At 40.1% G+C, this 14,996-nt stretch overlaps 1 protein-coding gene across 2 annotated transcripts in view; it reads right to left on the bottom strand.

Moving 5' to 3' along the window:
• The window catches only part of dok6 (docking protein 6), a 37,313-nt gene extending 33,647 nt beyond the window's left edge, over positions 1-3,666 (bottom strand). For both annotated transcript variants that reach the window (XM_068304500.1, XM_068304501.1), the window contains exon 1: positions 3,424-3,666. In XM_068304500.1, coding sequence (XP_068160601.1) covers positions 3,424-3,489 — 66 coding nt within the window. In that variant the 5' untranslated portion in view covers positions 3,490-3,666. The remainder of the gene's footprint in view (positions 1-3,423) is intronic.
• Positions 3,667-14,996: the final 11,330 nt, after the last annotated feature.

The following is a 14,996-nucleotide window of genomic DNA, read 5'->3' as shown; positions in this document are numbered from 1 at the left end:
GCTTTTATCTGCATCACACTTGCTTTATTTTTTTTCTTATTTTTGTTAATTTATTCTTTGTGTTGTAAAAAAGAATACTCCATGATACAAAGCCACTGAGTTGAAAGCAAGTGAGCATCCACAAGGAGTTTTCTGGCAGCAGACTGCTGGCTTGTTTCTACGGTGTGTGAGTGCACCAACACAACAATGCTGAGCAACGCAAATTTGTGCACACATGTTTATTTGTGTGCCTTTGCTCCGTGTCATGGGGGGATAGACTTTTGGGGTTATGGAGGGTGCAGTCAGGGTGATGAATACGGCGCTTTTGTGTTCAGTCTTTCAGCTGTCTGCAAACCAGTGAAGAAGAGAAAGGTGACAGAGGAACGGGTATGAGGTGAGGGAGATAAAGTCAGATAAAGGGTAAGAAGATAGGAAAGACGAGATGAGAAAAACGCACTGTAAAGTGAGGAGTAGAGGTGGGATACAGGGGGAGGGCCTGTGAGGTGTCTGAAAAGGTGGAAATGAGAGGAAAAGGACGACGGTGTAAAAGAAGAAAGGACTATTTCAAGAGCGCTGCATCGTTGTCTCTGCAGCCAACAAAGAGAAAATGACGTTGGCTAATGCAGGGAATTACTGAGTTACTTCATATTCAAAAGAGAAAAAAATACCCAAAATGTATTGAGGGAAAACAAACAAACCCCAAGAAAAGAAAAGAAAAAACTGAGGAGAAAATGCCCTGATAATTTTGATCATTCAGCAGAATACAGACATGACCTCATGGTCTCAACCTTCACACATGATGGGGTTTGGAAATGAGCCAATCATGCTGACGGATGCTGATGACTTCGGCTAAAGCCGTTGGTGTTGGTGTGGCCAATTTAATACATATTGCATAAAGCGAACCATTCAACTGTACCTCCTTCTAATGGAAAATAATGTATAATACATTCTAAAAAGGCACAGCACTACAACAGAAACCAAAGTGGGAGCATGTGAAGGTCAACTGTGATGCAAAGTCTTGATATGTGATATTTGAGAGACCTTTAAATCACAAAAAAAAAAAATTAAAAAGCCATCGAATGAGGAGGAAAGCACTCGGGACCTTTCTGGCCTAAATCTGCAGTTGAGTGGGGACATCCAGTCGCTCCGACGGGGGGGTGTCAAGCTCAGACATTCATAGATTTTGGTACCAACTGAAATGAATCAGCAGCACTTACTGTGGAGAAATGAAATGAAATTTGGAATAAAAAGGTGTAATAACTGGATAGGCAAATAGACACTAGTTTTAGTTAATTGTGAATTTTTATTTTGCACAAAAGCAGGACTGGATCCAGTTTCTCCAATGGGGGAATGACTTGGTCTTTCTTTATCTCCCGTGTCAGGAAAATGATTATCTCTGGGTTTCATTCTGTTGCGACACAGATCAATTCATTTGGAGATGTTGTATTGCACTATTATAAGACATTTTTCTGAAGCAAACTGCAATTCAATTGTTCATGAAAAAAAGCAACAGATTAATCTGCAATGAAAATCATTATCTGCAGCTCTTCTGACAACAATAGACAGATTTATTATCCCATTTATTTACCCTTTGAGCAGATGACTGTTTCCTTGAATCAAAATGATTTGACCAATTTTGGGCTGTTTTTGATTGAAGGAATTTTATTATACTGCTGTGTTTCCAGAGAGTATTGATTTTAGAGCTGATCAGATTAGTGGATGAAAGTACAAATGCCAATTCCAAAATAGTCAATCCTTAGGTGGGATATTTTATTAATTTTGGTTATTTGTGTTATTTTGGGGTGTTTGAATCTTTTTGACCACAACAAACCACTTAAAGACATGATGCTTATTTCTATCTTTTGTCCTACATACATATTGACAAAACATTTAATCATCATCATTTCAGCCAAACATGCATACCAACCACTTCCACTCAAATTTTTCAAAAAAACTTTATAATACCAGCCCACACATGCGTGTGTCACGAATCTAGTTATCATCCATCTTTAAATTCAAAACAAAACAGTACATATGATTTGCTTTAGCTCTAATGATGTCTTCTTTCCCACAAAAAAGCATCATGGCATGTGGTGCATCAACGCCTCTTGATTCCGGCACGCAGTTACCAACTATTTCTGTTGTATTTACTTGTTTTCTCTCTAACTGGTTCAAACTGATAATTACATTCAAATACCTAACCCCAAAATGGACTGATAAATTCTTTCTACCCACGCTGGGGTCCTGTGAAGCCATTGCAGCACGGTTTTCTATGATGAAACAGCAGCGAACGGTGGAGGGAGTGGGCGATCAGGACACAAACAGCAGGATGAGATGTGGAGCTGGCAGAGATATGACATCCATACCTCGAGCACAACCAGCACAGCATGGGTCTTAACTTCCTTTGGAAAGGGCTCACCACAGAACACAATCTCTGTATGTGAGCAAGTTCATTTGCATGTTGACAACAACAAACAGTTTGAGCTCATTGCCGAACAAGACTTTCAGAGGCAGCAAAAGCTTTCTCCTGCTCAACAGTTACCGGTACAGTAGAGTAGTCAAAGATGGTTGGAATCTAAGCAGACAACAATATGGGAATAGTGTTGATGAAGTCAGGTGATAATGTGAGGAGGCAGACATCATTAGCCTCCATCATCACACTTCATCAGAGAAGAGGGAGTGTTCCCGCTCTGTAAGCCTAATGAGGTGGAAGTATGAACAAAAGCAGATGGCTTTATGAGACAGACAATAAGGCGCTCATAACTGAACATATATCATTCATTTCCATTTAAGCAGTCACTCTATTTTTCTCCCTTGCTTTACCATCAATCGAACTCCATTATCGAGACAATAAAGAGGTGCAATGGCTCCAAATCAGCTTTTTTTCCCCCTTAAGTACTAACTGAGTCACCCCACTAATGACAGGCTGACAAAAATGCAGCGATAACCAGTATTCCCACTATTCCCATTATGCCGGCCATCCATAAAGCATGGCGCAGTGTGGTCGCGCAGCTTCTGGCTCTCTGTGATGCATTAACTTAATTTCTCATGACGTGAGTCAAAGGTGATATTATTTGCATTTTTATGTCTTTCAGGGCAATTAAGTGGTGTTCGCAGAAGTTTTGGAAAATTAAGTCAGAAACCCAAACTTTATACATGAAGCCCCACAGCAACATCCCACCTGACACCAGCCGTGGAGTCTTTACCTTCATCTCAGTGGGCGCTGAAGCACTTTGCACAGCGCACTGAGGGGAAACTTGTCCGCTGTTGGTGCTGACCCTCTAATCTGTTTTTCCCCATGAGGAGCTCACAGCAGGACGGATGGAGCAATTAAAGCCTCTTTCTTAACCCAGCCGCCCCTGAAACAAGTGGTACTCCTCTTCCTCCTCCTCCTCATTCCATCTCCTCCACCGCGCCAGGGATAGCAAGTGCAACAGTACTCACCCCCAGTTTCTTACTCCGTATCCTCACGTATCCTTGTTTGACTATGTCGTTGAAGTTGGACGCCATGGTGACGGGAAGCGAGCAGCTTCCTATCCGAGATGGAGAATTCTATAAAGTGAGCTGATCTTTGGCTGGCGCAATGTTTTCCTGGAGGATCGGTCGCTGTGACATCGAGCGGCTGGAGAGGAGAAGCGAGCGGCAGACGAGCTGCTCCTGTGTCAGCGCTCAGGCTGCCCGGCTTCAGCGGCGCGATCCATACGGGAGGGGGGGCGAGGAAGAGGAGGAGGTAGAGGAGGGATGGGGGGAGGAGGAGGAAGAGGAGGAGGAGGAGGAGGAGGAGGAGGAGGAGGAGGAGGAGGAAGAGGAGGAGGAGGAGGGAGATACCATTCGTCAGCTGATTCACTGGAACCGACGAGCGCAAAGAGAAGAGGCGCGCTTCCTGGACCGCTCCATCCCCGCAACCGTGAAGGGGTCGGAGACACACGCAGAGAGTGGGAATACAATTCAACGGGCAGGTGTTCTTCAGCATCAAACCACCTCTTCACATAAAATGCTCTCTTTGCTTGTTTTTTTTATTTTTTATTTTTATGGCCTTGTTGTTTGTTCTTTAAATTTCAGGAGGCTTCAGATGCTCCGGTGATTAATTTCCCCAGAGAATCAGCAGGAAACTCTAATTAGGCTTCTTTTTCTTTGGTTGAAGCAACACTATTAAATTCGTTCGTGAAGAAACCTCAAAATCTTTCTTTTACTGCAGAGAAGTTGATGTAAACAGAAACATGCCTTTGTTAAATTCAATACCTAATGGTATTTTATTTATTTATTCATTTATTTATTTTCTTAAGGAGACAATAAATTAAGTAAGGATAGCTGTTTATTGCAACAAATATGTGTGATTATTACCCCGCCAGAAAATCTTTGGCACTTCAATGAGTCCTCAAGGTGATTAAGATTGAAGAGCAGCAGCAATGTGACTCCCCCATGTTGGAGTCTAGACACTGGTGGTGGTGGCTGATGACCCTGCTGAGACTGATGAAGATGAAGGGGTGATGAATTGAAGAAGTTAGGGAATCTGCAAGGCTTGGCTAATGATGGTGAGATAGAGGGCACGCATTATGACGGATGGAAGAAACAAGGAGTACAGAGAGAATCCAGTTGAAATACACAGCAGCAGGATGAAGGAGCATCACTGTGCTATTGGACCGATGTGATCAGCTGCGGAGAACAGCTGGTATCCCAATCGACAGCCTCAAGCAGTGATAGCAGGAAATTAAGACTGAGTGGGAGAGGTGTGTAAGACAGGATTGTATGAAACTATCGACAGCATGTGCAGAGGGATATTGTTCCTCTGTTAATGTTCACCAGAGCTTTATGTAAGTCCAAACATTTGTGGACTTCACAAGGGGTGAAAGAAAATTTAAATAATTTATTCATAGTTTAATTCTTTCTTTAGCTGCTGAAGTATTTTCATCTGGAGTACAAGGATGCCGATGTTGAATTAATACTCAAGCACAGTATAGTGTTTCACCCCAGCACTGGAAGTCTTCCTTCATCAAACATTGAATGAGAAACTTTGGTGACTTGAATCTTTACCCTGTACTTCTATGAAACTATTGTATACATTTTCCAATAATGACCACATTTGATTTTTAAAGCATCATTATGATTTTTTAAAAATTAGATTCAACATGGGAATTTTATAGATGGGGGGGGGTGTTCAAGCAAATGGCTGGAGAAAGTTCAGTAATTGAGCTGGGACTTGGTTAGCCTATTTTGCTGACAGTGACAGTGCTTTTTATGACTTTGACAATTAGTCGACTCATAGATTAATTGAGCAAGCAATTCATTTGGCACTTGTTGTCATTCATTTTTTTGATCTCATATAATGTACAAATAAATTATGTCAAGAACACTGTTGTCATTTTTAAATGACTTTTTTGTTAGTTGTTTATGTAAGTTTTTAAACCATTCATGTTCTGCCATTCCTTTTAACTTCAGCATTATGTTTAAATAAAGTATGCAATGTGTCAGTGTCTAATTTGCAAAACATGTTGTATCTAGTCTTTTGCTTATTAACTATCTGAGTGTGCATGTCATTTCCAGATTTTTCACAAGGCAGACCACTAATAAGGAAATACAATTTGAGGTGGCTAGTGTGTGAGCAACATGATTTGTGATTATTAGCTGGCCTAGAACTGATGTTGTTTGATTTTATGAATAATAAAACCAGACCGTCTGCTGAAGGATCAGATAAGGATAAAACCAGTGGCCTGCTAAAGGACCAAATAAATTGTAAGTGAACCAAGCCCCACAAAGCAAACAACCACTTCCTGCAGCTTGGATAGTACACAATGCTGCAGATTGGCAATCAAAAAGCTCTGAAAATCAAAGCATAGAAACACATTTTGATCCCTGTTGAAGCCATAATCATTATCAGGATGTAGTGAGTGGTGTTCTGCAATCACAGAGAGTGAAATCTGTGGTATTAGGGAGCAGATGGCTCAGGTACATTAATATGAGGGGTTGTCATTACTTACCTTGATTAAAATTTGATACGAGACTTAGCGTATGTAAAAGCTTACATCACGTAATCATAAAATCCATGAAAATCCGTAGTGAAAACTTTCACTACCAGCTTCCTCTTCACTTTGTCTAGCACGCATTGATGACTGCCTCTTTGAAAAGTGCTTTTCTGGGGTCAGCTTTTGATTTGAGAGGTAAAACTCAATATCTGTATTTTACCTTTGCTTTTCTTCTTCTTCTTCACCTCTCAAACAACAACTCGACTTTGATCGTTTTAACGCCTCCCCGGTTGTGTCCTCAAAGTTCAGACTTGTCAAAGTTGTTTTGTCTTTATAATCCTCTCTGTACAACATGGCCTCATTCCATTTTCCCTGCTTCGTCATCCCTCTCGAAGAAAACAATGTTGGCAGTGACAATGTTTTTTCAGGGCACTAAATATTGTCGTAATTTTTGAATAAGTAATTACCTGCCGTGACACAAGACTGGCTACCGATTTAGTTGTAGTTGGTTGGAGGTAAGAGAGGCTCAATGTGTTCAGCTTGCAGGGTATCCCAAAAACCAACATATGGCCCTGACATACGTGGATGACTGCCAGCAGGGTCAGATGTGTTGAGAGGCACTCAAGAGCAAAGAGACCTTCACCCAGGTCAGGAAGAAAGCATCTGATATCTGCTGAGCTGTAGAAAACATCTCTTGTCAACTACAGCAATTTATCAGGTATTGACCTCATATTCATCGCAATTTTTCATAGAAGTTCCACATCACTTATGTGAGTCCCTTCATGTCTATGATGATTAATTCTTGGAAGGCATACAGAGAAGCAATGTCATCCATTAAAGCACTCAAATGTCTAAAAAAAAAAAAAAGTACCCTTGACTTGTTTTTTTAGCTGAGGCAAAAGAAAATTATAGGCTTTTGGTTCGGATGGTCTGGTGAAATATTTAAGCTGCTTTTGCTTTAGATGCTTAGTTTGAATCAGTGTTGTTTGCCAAACAGTCAGAAGCACAACAAGCTAAATAATTAACACATTCTAAAAAGATAAGTAGGGGTGAATGAGTGGAAAACGGGGTGAGAGAGAGAAGGAGAGAAATGCCTCTAGTCTATGCTTGCCAGGTAAGCATTTTCACATGTGGGTGGAGGAGAGAAAATAGAGATCACACAAGCAGAGTTATGGTAATGTTCTGCTCCAAGTTCCTCTACTTAAGCTTTTTACAGCAACCCATATCAGTCTGATATGTTAATGTGCACAATGGGATTTTGGTTTGATTAAATGTCAGTGCCTGGAGGGGGGAAAAGGCAAACGTGGACAGAGAAGAAAAATGCAGATTTCTTAGAATAAGAGATGTGAGCTGTTCTGAGCTCAACTGGTCCAAGGAGGACAGCAAAGGTTGTAATATAATATAGGACAGCAAAGGTTGTGTGCAGTCCCAGAGGATCACTCCATGACATTTTTGATTTACTCGGCAACACTTAGAAGTAGAAGTGGTTGGAGGGCCTCTCCGTCCTTCTCAAGAAGGTGAGTTGGGAGAGTGGGCAAGCAAATGAGATGAGTGTGTCAACCTATTTCAACGGTTTCTTGCAATTAACGGAAAGTGTTATCAGAAGAGCTGAGGATAACAAAAATTTGTGTGTCTGCTTACGCAAATTTGTTTTTGCAGGGCAATCTAGCGGGAAAACCTTTCACAATGTTCTGCTTTCATTTCCAGCCATCTAAAATGAGATCATGTTTATATTTGCATTTGTAGAGAATCTTTGATAGTAATTGTTAATGAGTGCACAGTACCAAAAAATAACTTGGAATAGAATAGAATAGAATAGAATAGAATAGAATAGAATAGAATAGAATAGAATAGAATAGAATAGAATAGAATAGAATAGAATAGAATAGAATAGAATCTTTACGATCATTGCACATCCCTACACAACAAATGTCTGGTTTCACAGGAACATATGTCATTAAAACATTGTAATTTTCCATTGCCTCACAGTAGATATTACACTATAGAAGTTAGTATTGATGGTATACTAATGATAAAGGTGAGGGATGAGGAAACTGAATGAGTGGAAGAAATGGGAGGGAAGTTGAGTTTGGGGAAAATATAAAAATAGGAAGCAGAGTGAAAAGAGCATAAAGGATAGAAAAGAATGGACAATTCCTAGGATAAGGCTGTTCCTGCTGCTGCACTGACACAGTCTCCTTGTCCTAAATTGTCGTCCATCTTCTGTCACACCAATGCACAAGAACCCTGGAATGGATGTTTGAGTTCTGTTCTGCTGTTGTAGCATTTCTAATACGAGCCGAGGACGGCTGAATCCACAGTTCATCACTTTCAGTGCCTCATAGAATATGAAAGGGTTGCACATGTAGGTGTCTGCTCCACCAGTGTGTTATACCTGTTTATTCCTCATTTTATAAATGCCATGCAGATGGCTTGGAGACAATAACCTGTGTTGCTCAATTTTTTTTAATGCGATCATTTCACACTCTTAGATTTTAGATGAGGTAGAGCCCATGGTCTTATGATGTTTTTCACCCCAGGTCTTTCAATCAGTCTTTTTTTTTTTATATACTTCTGTTTCATATCAATAAATAATAATAATGATAATATTTTTTTTCTAAAATGTATTCATTTAAAGTTGAAACCTTCCATCCAACTTATTTGGATGTGAACTGTTCACTGTTTTGTTTTGTTTTGTTTTTTGCCTTTTGTTTGCACCCTCCATGGTGAAGTCAGCGTTCAGGGTCGGCTGCAAAATACCGGCTCATTTGGCTCCATGCTAAAGGGCACCACAGATGTTCTAAGTAATTGAGCATGGATGTGTTAAATGTCAAAATGGTGCGAGCCAAGGTCTTAAAAACCATGGTCTCACTGTGCCACTCTGTGATCTCCAGGCTCACCAAACATTGTGCAATTTGTCATTCTTCAAAACAAGTGGTGCTTTCTTTTTTAAATTCATCACAGCCAAACAAAAAAAAATTAAATCAATGAGAGACAGGCTTGACTAATATGCATGTCCTGTAGAGGGCAATATTGTCTGCAGCGCCTGGAGTATTTGGAAGGGGCTGTTTAAATATACAGTGCAGTAGTCATGTTTTTACCCTGTGATAATAAGATCTCTTTACTTGTTCAAGGTGAGAATTGAGCAAAATATAAGTTGTGTGACTGCAGGTTAACCTTGCTGCACAAAAACAAAAATCACTCATTTGCATTGGAAGTGATTTATCATGTTCATTTTAAATCCACACAAGCTGCATCACCCCAATAGAGATGAAGATGCTTTGTAGTTTGTTGTTGCTTGAAATGCAGAGAGAGATCTTGATCGCCTTGCATTTCATTTATTATGACGGTGCAGAAAATGGAGTGCCATGAATATCTTTGAAAAAGGTGTCTGTCCTGTCTCTCAACTCTGTCTGAAAACAGCTTTGACAAAAATGATCAAAGAAGTAGGGGGTCAAACAAGGCTAAAACTACAGATGGAGAGCTGTCGATTATTGGCTGTCCTTATTCGATGTGACAGAGTTAAAGTAAAACAGGTTACGCTGGTTTCTTTTTTTCAATGGCCTCTGCTTGTGGCCCTTCCTCAGGATTGGCAGGAGCACATGACTCCAGTGCTCACCATCCAGGTTGGGACAAAGCTACTCTTTTACCTCCAAGAACTGCTTCACAACGCCTCATGTGTGAGCATGGAAAAAGAGTGGAAATCAAACCTCCTCTGTAAATACACGAAAGGTCAGTGATGACGTCAGAGTCCGAGGACAACCTCCTCCATGCTTTTGTGTCCCATCGCCGATGCCTGATTTGGTGCAGTTCTGTATGTCTTGCACCCTCTGCTCCCTCACCATGATCCCAAAATAAATATACCAGTACACTTCTGTCATAGAATTGTATTTGGTATGCTGCCCTCACCTAACAAGTCTATCTACTGTACCATGTGTTTTGCAACAGGAATAATTTTTGCTGGCTCGTAAAAAAAAGTCTTAAAACAGGCTAAATTTGGGATTCCTTTTGATGTTGTTAAATGAAGTCAGGTTTTCATTAGATTTTTCCTTATCCATGCTACTACTACCTCTGCACCCTCTAGGCTTCTGCCAGAACCTTCCCACTTCCTCTTTCTTGTGTTATGACTGACTGCAGAGGAGTGTGTGTGCCCATCTGTCATGCATGCCCTTATTTGTTGGCTGTGACCCTCAACTCTATTGTATGCAGCTTTTCAAAATGTTCCCTGTGTGTCTGTGCATCCTCTATTCTGGTTCAGTTCTTTCTCCACATGTATTTCTCTTGCTGTTTATTTCAAACACAGGTCATCTGATTGCACCTCAGATAAGTAGAGTTCTTTGAAATCCCATCCATTTCCTCTATTATCCATGGGTTTGTGTGTGAAGATCGGTGCCACTTTGCTTTGTTACCATTCTTATCATTATTGCAGTCTCAATTGTCCTACATCTGTAAGATGAACAGAAAGCCTCTGTTCATTTGGACAGCTCACTATTAGAAATGGAAACTGTGTAAGTAAGACTGCTATGAATCATTTATAAGGTATCTGGAGATAACTGGCTTAATATTTGGACCAGAAATAAGACTCAGATAAGAATTGATTTCTATAATATGATGTTGACTTATTTCATTCTATCCAGTAGGTCTAAAACCAGTGCAGTCTGGGAGGCAGCCAGCCCATCTTACTGTGAGCACAATTTTCCCTATTCCACAGTTGTTGTTTTAGGGATGTTTTGTTTTGTTTTGTTTTTTTCTTTTACATGTGGCCAGCATCTGTTTCCATAGTACGAGACGACTTGTTTGGCACCCTTTTCGACTGGAAAAGAATGTGTTAGTGTCTTGTTATAGAAGGTAAGTCATCTAATGTGTAGTCATTCTCCTTGGTAACAAAAGCATTTAACATAAGACTGCAGTCTTACCTGTCACAAAAAATGTAAGATGAATGTACTCTTATTACTGTTTTGCACACTGTGTAGAAGAGAGAGGAAGACAATGAGGCTGCACAATGGCCAATATGTATATATGCAGATGCACATTATTGTGTTTAGCATAATATGTGAAGAGTGACTTTACATAATTGATTTTCTACTCAACTGAGCATAAAAGAACAAAACAGTCTTAGACTGAAAACTCACCTTACTTTTTGCTTTAAAAAAGTACTGTTTTGTTTTTTTTTTAAAGAAAAAGACTCGTTTGTTTGTGTTGGACAGAAAAAAGAGGGAGAACTTGATCTGTTAATGTCTTCCGTTATTACCCTGGTACTAAGTTGTTGACATTGTGTCTCTCCAAAGGATCTTCGTTGTTCCAGGATTCAATGAGCACCACTTAGGTTCACAATACAGCTTATACCAGCATGTTTCATTGACATTAAGGTAGCAATTGGTGTGACAGTATTAGGTCACACAGCTCACACCTCACTAAATCAATCCAGTCAAGGTACCATGTGACATATTTCTTTGCATTTTAGTAGTCTGGATAGAAATAGTTCAACTGAGTTTGACGTTTTAATGGAGGAATAATTTCATGTTCCACAACGAACCATGCAGGGAGCCATTGCAGGCCTCTGATTGGCACATGTCAAGAACTAATTTTAATATATGGTACTTCCAGTAGCATTCATCAACTTAATGGGCCAATTTCAAACCATGCTCCAAATTTTCAATTTTAGTCGAACCATGGCATGTTGGTGACAGGAGAAAGAGTTGTAGCAAATGCTTATTATAAATCAAATGTCTCACATTGGTCAGAGGGTTGCTTTAAAAGCCTAAAATAACTCAATAATTATAGTATGAGTCACATTGCCACTCAGGAAAAACTTAATTTTTCTCCAACAAAGTACCTACTCCATCTTTGCAAAAACACTTTCACACTGTGGCTATACAGTATACTGGTACATGTAATATTTTGGGATCATGAGGGGAAAATACCCACTCCCTGTCAAATTTTATGTGTTTTGTTTCACCTGCCAAAGTAAAGGTTTGACAAGAAGGAATACAGTCATTACCACTGGCAACCATGACTTTTCACCTCGATGTTGACAGCTTCTCTGACTGCATCACTGTTATCTTATTCCCATCTAACCAGAGTAGGATAGGCAGCACAGACATACAGGTGAGTAAGTGAAAAAAATGCAATTAAACTCTAATATGCAGGCCATGCATATACATGCAGAGCACAGGAAATGCAGTAACTCATACAGCGCTGTCTGCCTGCCCCTCTCGGTCGCTCTCCTCAGGTGTGTATCGTCTCTTTGACACAGTCTGCCAGTCTGCTGCCATGCAGCGCCACATTTAGCTCTGCAAGAAGCGCCAGACTGCAGCTGAGCAAAGCACTGTGAGGAGGTTATTAATGGCCTTCCTAATTTTAAACGACAGTCTGAAAACACTGGTGGCACCATGCAGACCAAACTAGCTGCAAGCTTGTCTTTCATCCCATCTGTCTTTACGGTACTCGGTCTCTTTGGCCCTAATGGGCCTAAGGCTGTTTCTCTGTCAGTTTTACTTCTAATGTAGCCACTACTGTGTGGTGCATCATATATGAAAATACACAGCAACACTTTCATTAATCTGTTGTATCTTTTCTTTAATTATCTGCAGTTGTTTTTAGCAGTACAGAGCCATGTAATAACAGTTATCCTGTTTTATTTGACGACAAAGGAATTTTATGTTGCTGAAAAAGTGTGGAAAAGATAAAAAACTCTGCACATGATGTCCCACAAAGGCGTATGAAACCTTTTACTACAAAGATGACCTCATCGGTAATGAGATGCAGAAGTGAGACGAAAACAATGTAAACACAATGCACAGGTACCGGTAATTGAAACTGCAGATTTTATTGCTTGAATTGGCAGCAGAAGTCTATAGAAGACTACTGCATAATGTCAATCCCTTCAACTCAGCTCAGAGCTAATATTTCCCATCTGATACTGAAAAGACAACAGACATAGCTTTCAGGGATCAATGGTAAAGACTGAATGCTAACATCAATCAAGGATATAGTGAAAGTATCTTCATTGATTGTCACTAATCAATAAAGGCATTTTAACTACATCTTACACCCATTGTTGGTTCTCCTGATGTGAGCCAAAATGCCTGTACAGTGAGCATATTAAACAAGCTCTTGCTCTGTGAAGGTACATTTAAGGTTTGTGGTGCATTTTTCTCATGGGATCACTTTTTTTTTTTTTTGTCAAAAATGGTGGCTCATCATCAATCTTGCAGTTGTGTCGACTTGCATCATATTCATTGGCCTTGAAAGATATAATTGCTGGCATTGAATCGTGAGTAAACTTAGCAGGTTGTCAGTCAAACATTAAGGTATTCAGATTTTTATTTATGGCCTCAGTTTATTTCAATTGTTATCTTCTTATCACAAATTCAAGCGATAAAGTTGGTTGTGATGTCATTTTGTTAACATATGGTAATTCCTGTAGCCTTCAGGTTATCAGTCTACCCTTTCCTTTGTCCCTCTCTTTCTCTACATTCTGCTTGTCTTTCCTCTTGTCTTTTGTTCTTCAGAGCTCCTGAATGCCACCCATCACCACATCCCACCGTGGATTTTGACACCTGTCTGATGCATCCTCCTCTCCTCTCTCGCAGGATGTGAGTGCATGGATGGTCTATCAATCACCTCGCAGCCCGTTCTCCTGTAGAGCTCAGCGATCACAAATGATTGGGCATAATAAAAACGTGATGGATTATGTGAGTGTGTACATGAGTGTTAGCATATTGGGAAGCACATGAATTTAAGTTATGTTATAGGATCTAAATTATATAAGACCCACACCGACTAACACACACACACACATACATCTACTGTATGTCACATCAGTGTTTTTACGACAAATACATTGTTTTCCATATGTTGTGGGTTTGCAGCATGTACTCTCCCACATGTGTAACTTAAAAGCTTAATAACTATTCTCACACATGCACACATGTGAAACCCATACAAAATTCATTTACTGACTGTGTGTATGTCGAGTCACACTAGTGTCACCAGGCCAGTAGTTGCATGTTCAACCCATCATGTAAATTTTAGCAGCACTTGTCTGGGGAATAGCAAATACTGGCAGCTTGAGTCACAGCCTATTGCAGCCCTACCGACATCATAACAAGGTGAGACATGGATATGGTGAAGTCCATTACTGACTGGTCAATTCGCCCCATTACTGCTCAAAAGAAAATGAGAAGTGACGATTCCCTGGTGATGAACTCCAGGTGGAAACCTGGAACACACTTCCGCTTTTTTAAAAAAAAATTCAGGTAAATAACTACTTTGTATGTGTAGTGGTGTTGGGAGTTCTACATCCCAAGACTCTCACATCAGTGACGCAGTCTTCTTCCTCAAGTGAAGCTATGGATCTAGAAGTTTGTGGGATTGGGTTCAGACTTCATCCTGCCCACAAAACCTACCTCCTTACTGGTTCCCTGAGGTGCTTTGATCTTTGTTGTTTTGGCTCTGCCTGCTTATCCACTGGGTTTGACCAAATATGAAATGACTTTCTGCCAATGAGGTTTCAAGGCAGATATGTCAACTTTAATATGAGACCAGAATGACCCATATCAGGTGACTTGTTCAAGGACCACCAACAACATTCTGCATACATGGTTTCCCAGTTTCAGCTTCAGTTAGAGTTTTGAGAAAGATTCCAGTCAAAGTCTACAACTTCAAAATAGTCGAGCCAGGTTTTCAACTGTGCCTGAGGTGAAACGAATTTGAGGCTGCCTGCTATTTGAGGTTTAAGCACAAGTAAACATGTATTCAAGCAATGATCGTGTTACTTAGGAGAACTTTTTAGGAATAGAAAGATGTAGGAGCGCCAACCTGGCACCACAGCCACCACAGATTTTCAACAGGAAGTACAACTTCAATTTGAAGGAGACACTCTGCTAAACTTGAACTTTTCTTTGAATTTAAATGTTTTGAAATATCTTTGGAATATGACACCAGTTAAGTTAAAGTGTTACATTAAATTGTGAAACATACTGAATGTAATTGAAACCAACAGAACCAATGATGTTTATCTGATCATTTATAAAATATAAACAGAATAAT

Source organism: Antennarius striatus, chromosome 20 (assembly GCF_040054535.1).
Source record: "Antennarius striatus isolate MH-2024 chromosome 20, ASM4005453v1, whole genome shotgun sequence".
Classification (NCBI taxonomy): Eukaryota; Metazoa; Chordata; class Actinopteri; order Lophiiformes; family Antennariidae; genus Antennarius; species Antennarius striatus.
Note: the sequence above shows the minus strand (reverse complement) of the source record. Positions and strands in the feature narration are given on the sequence as shown.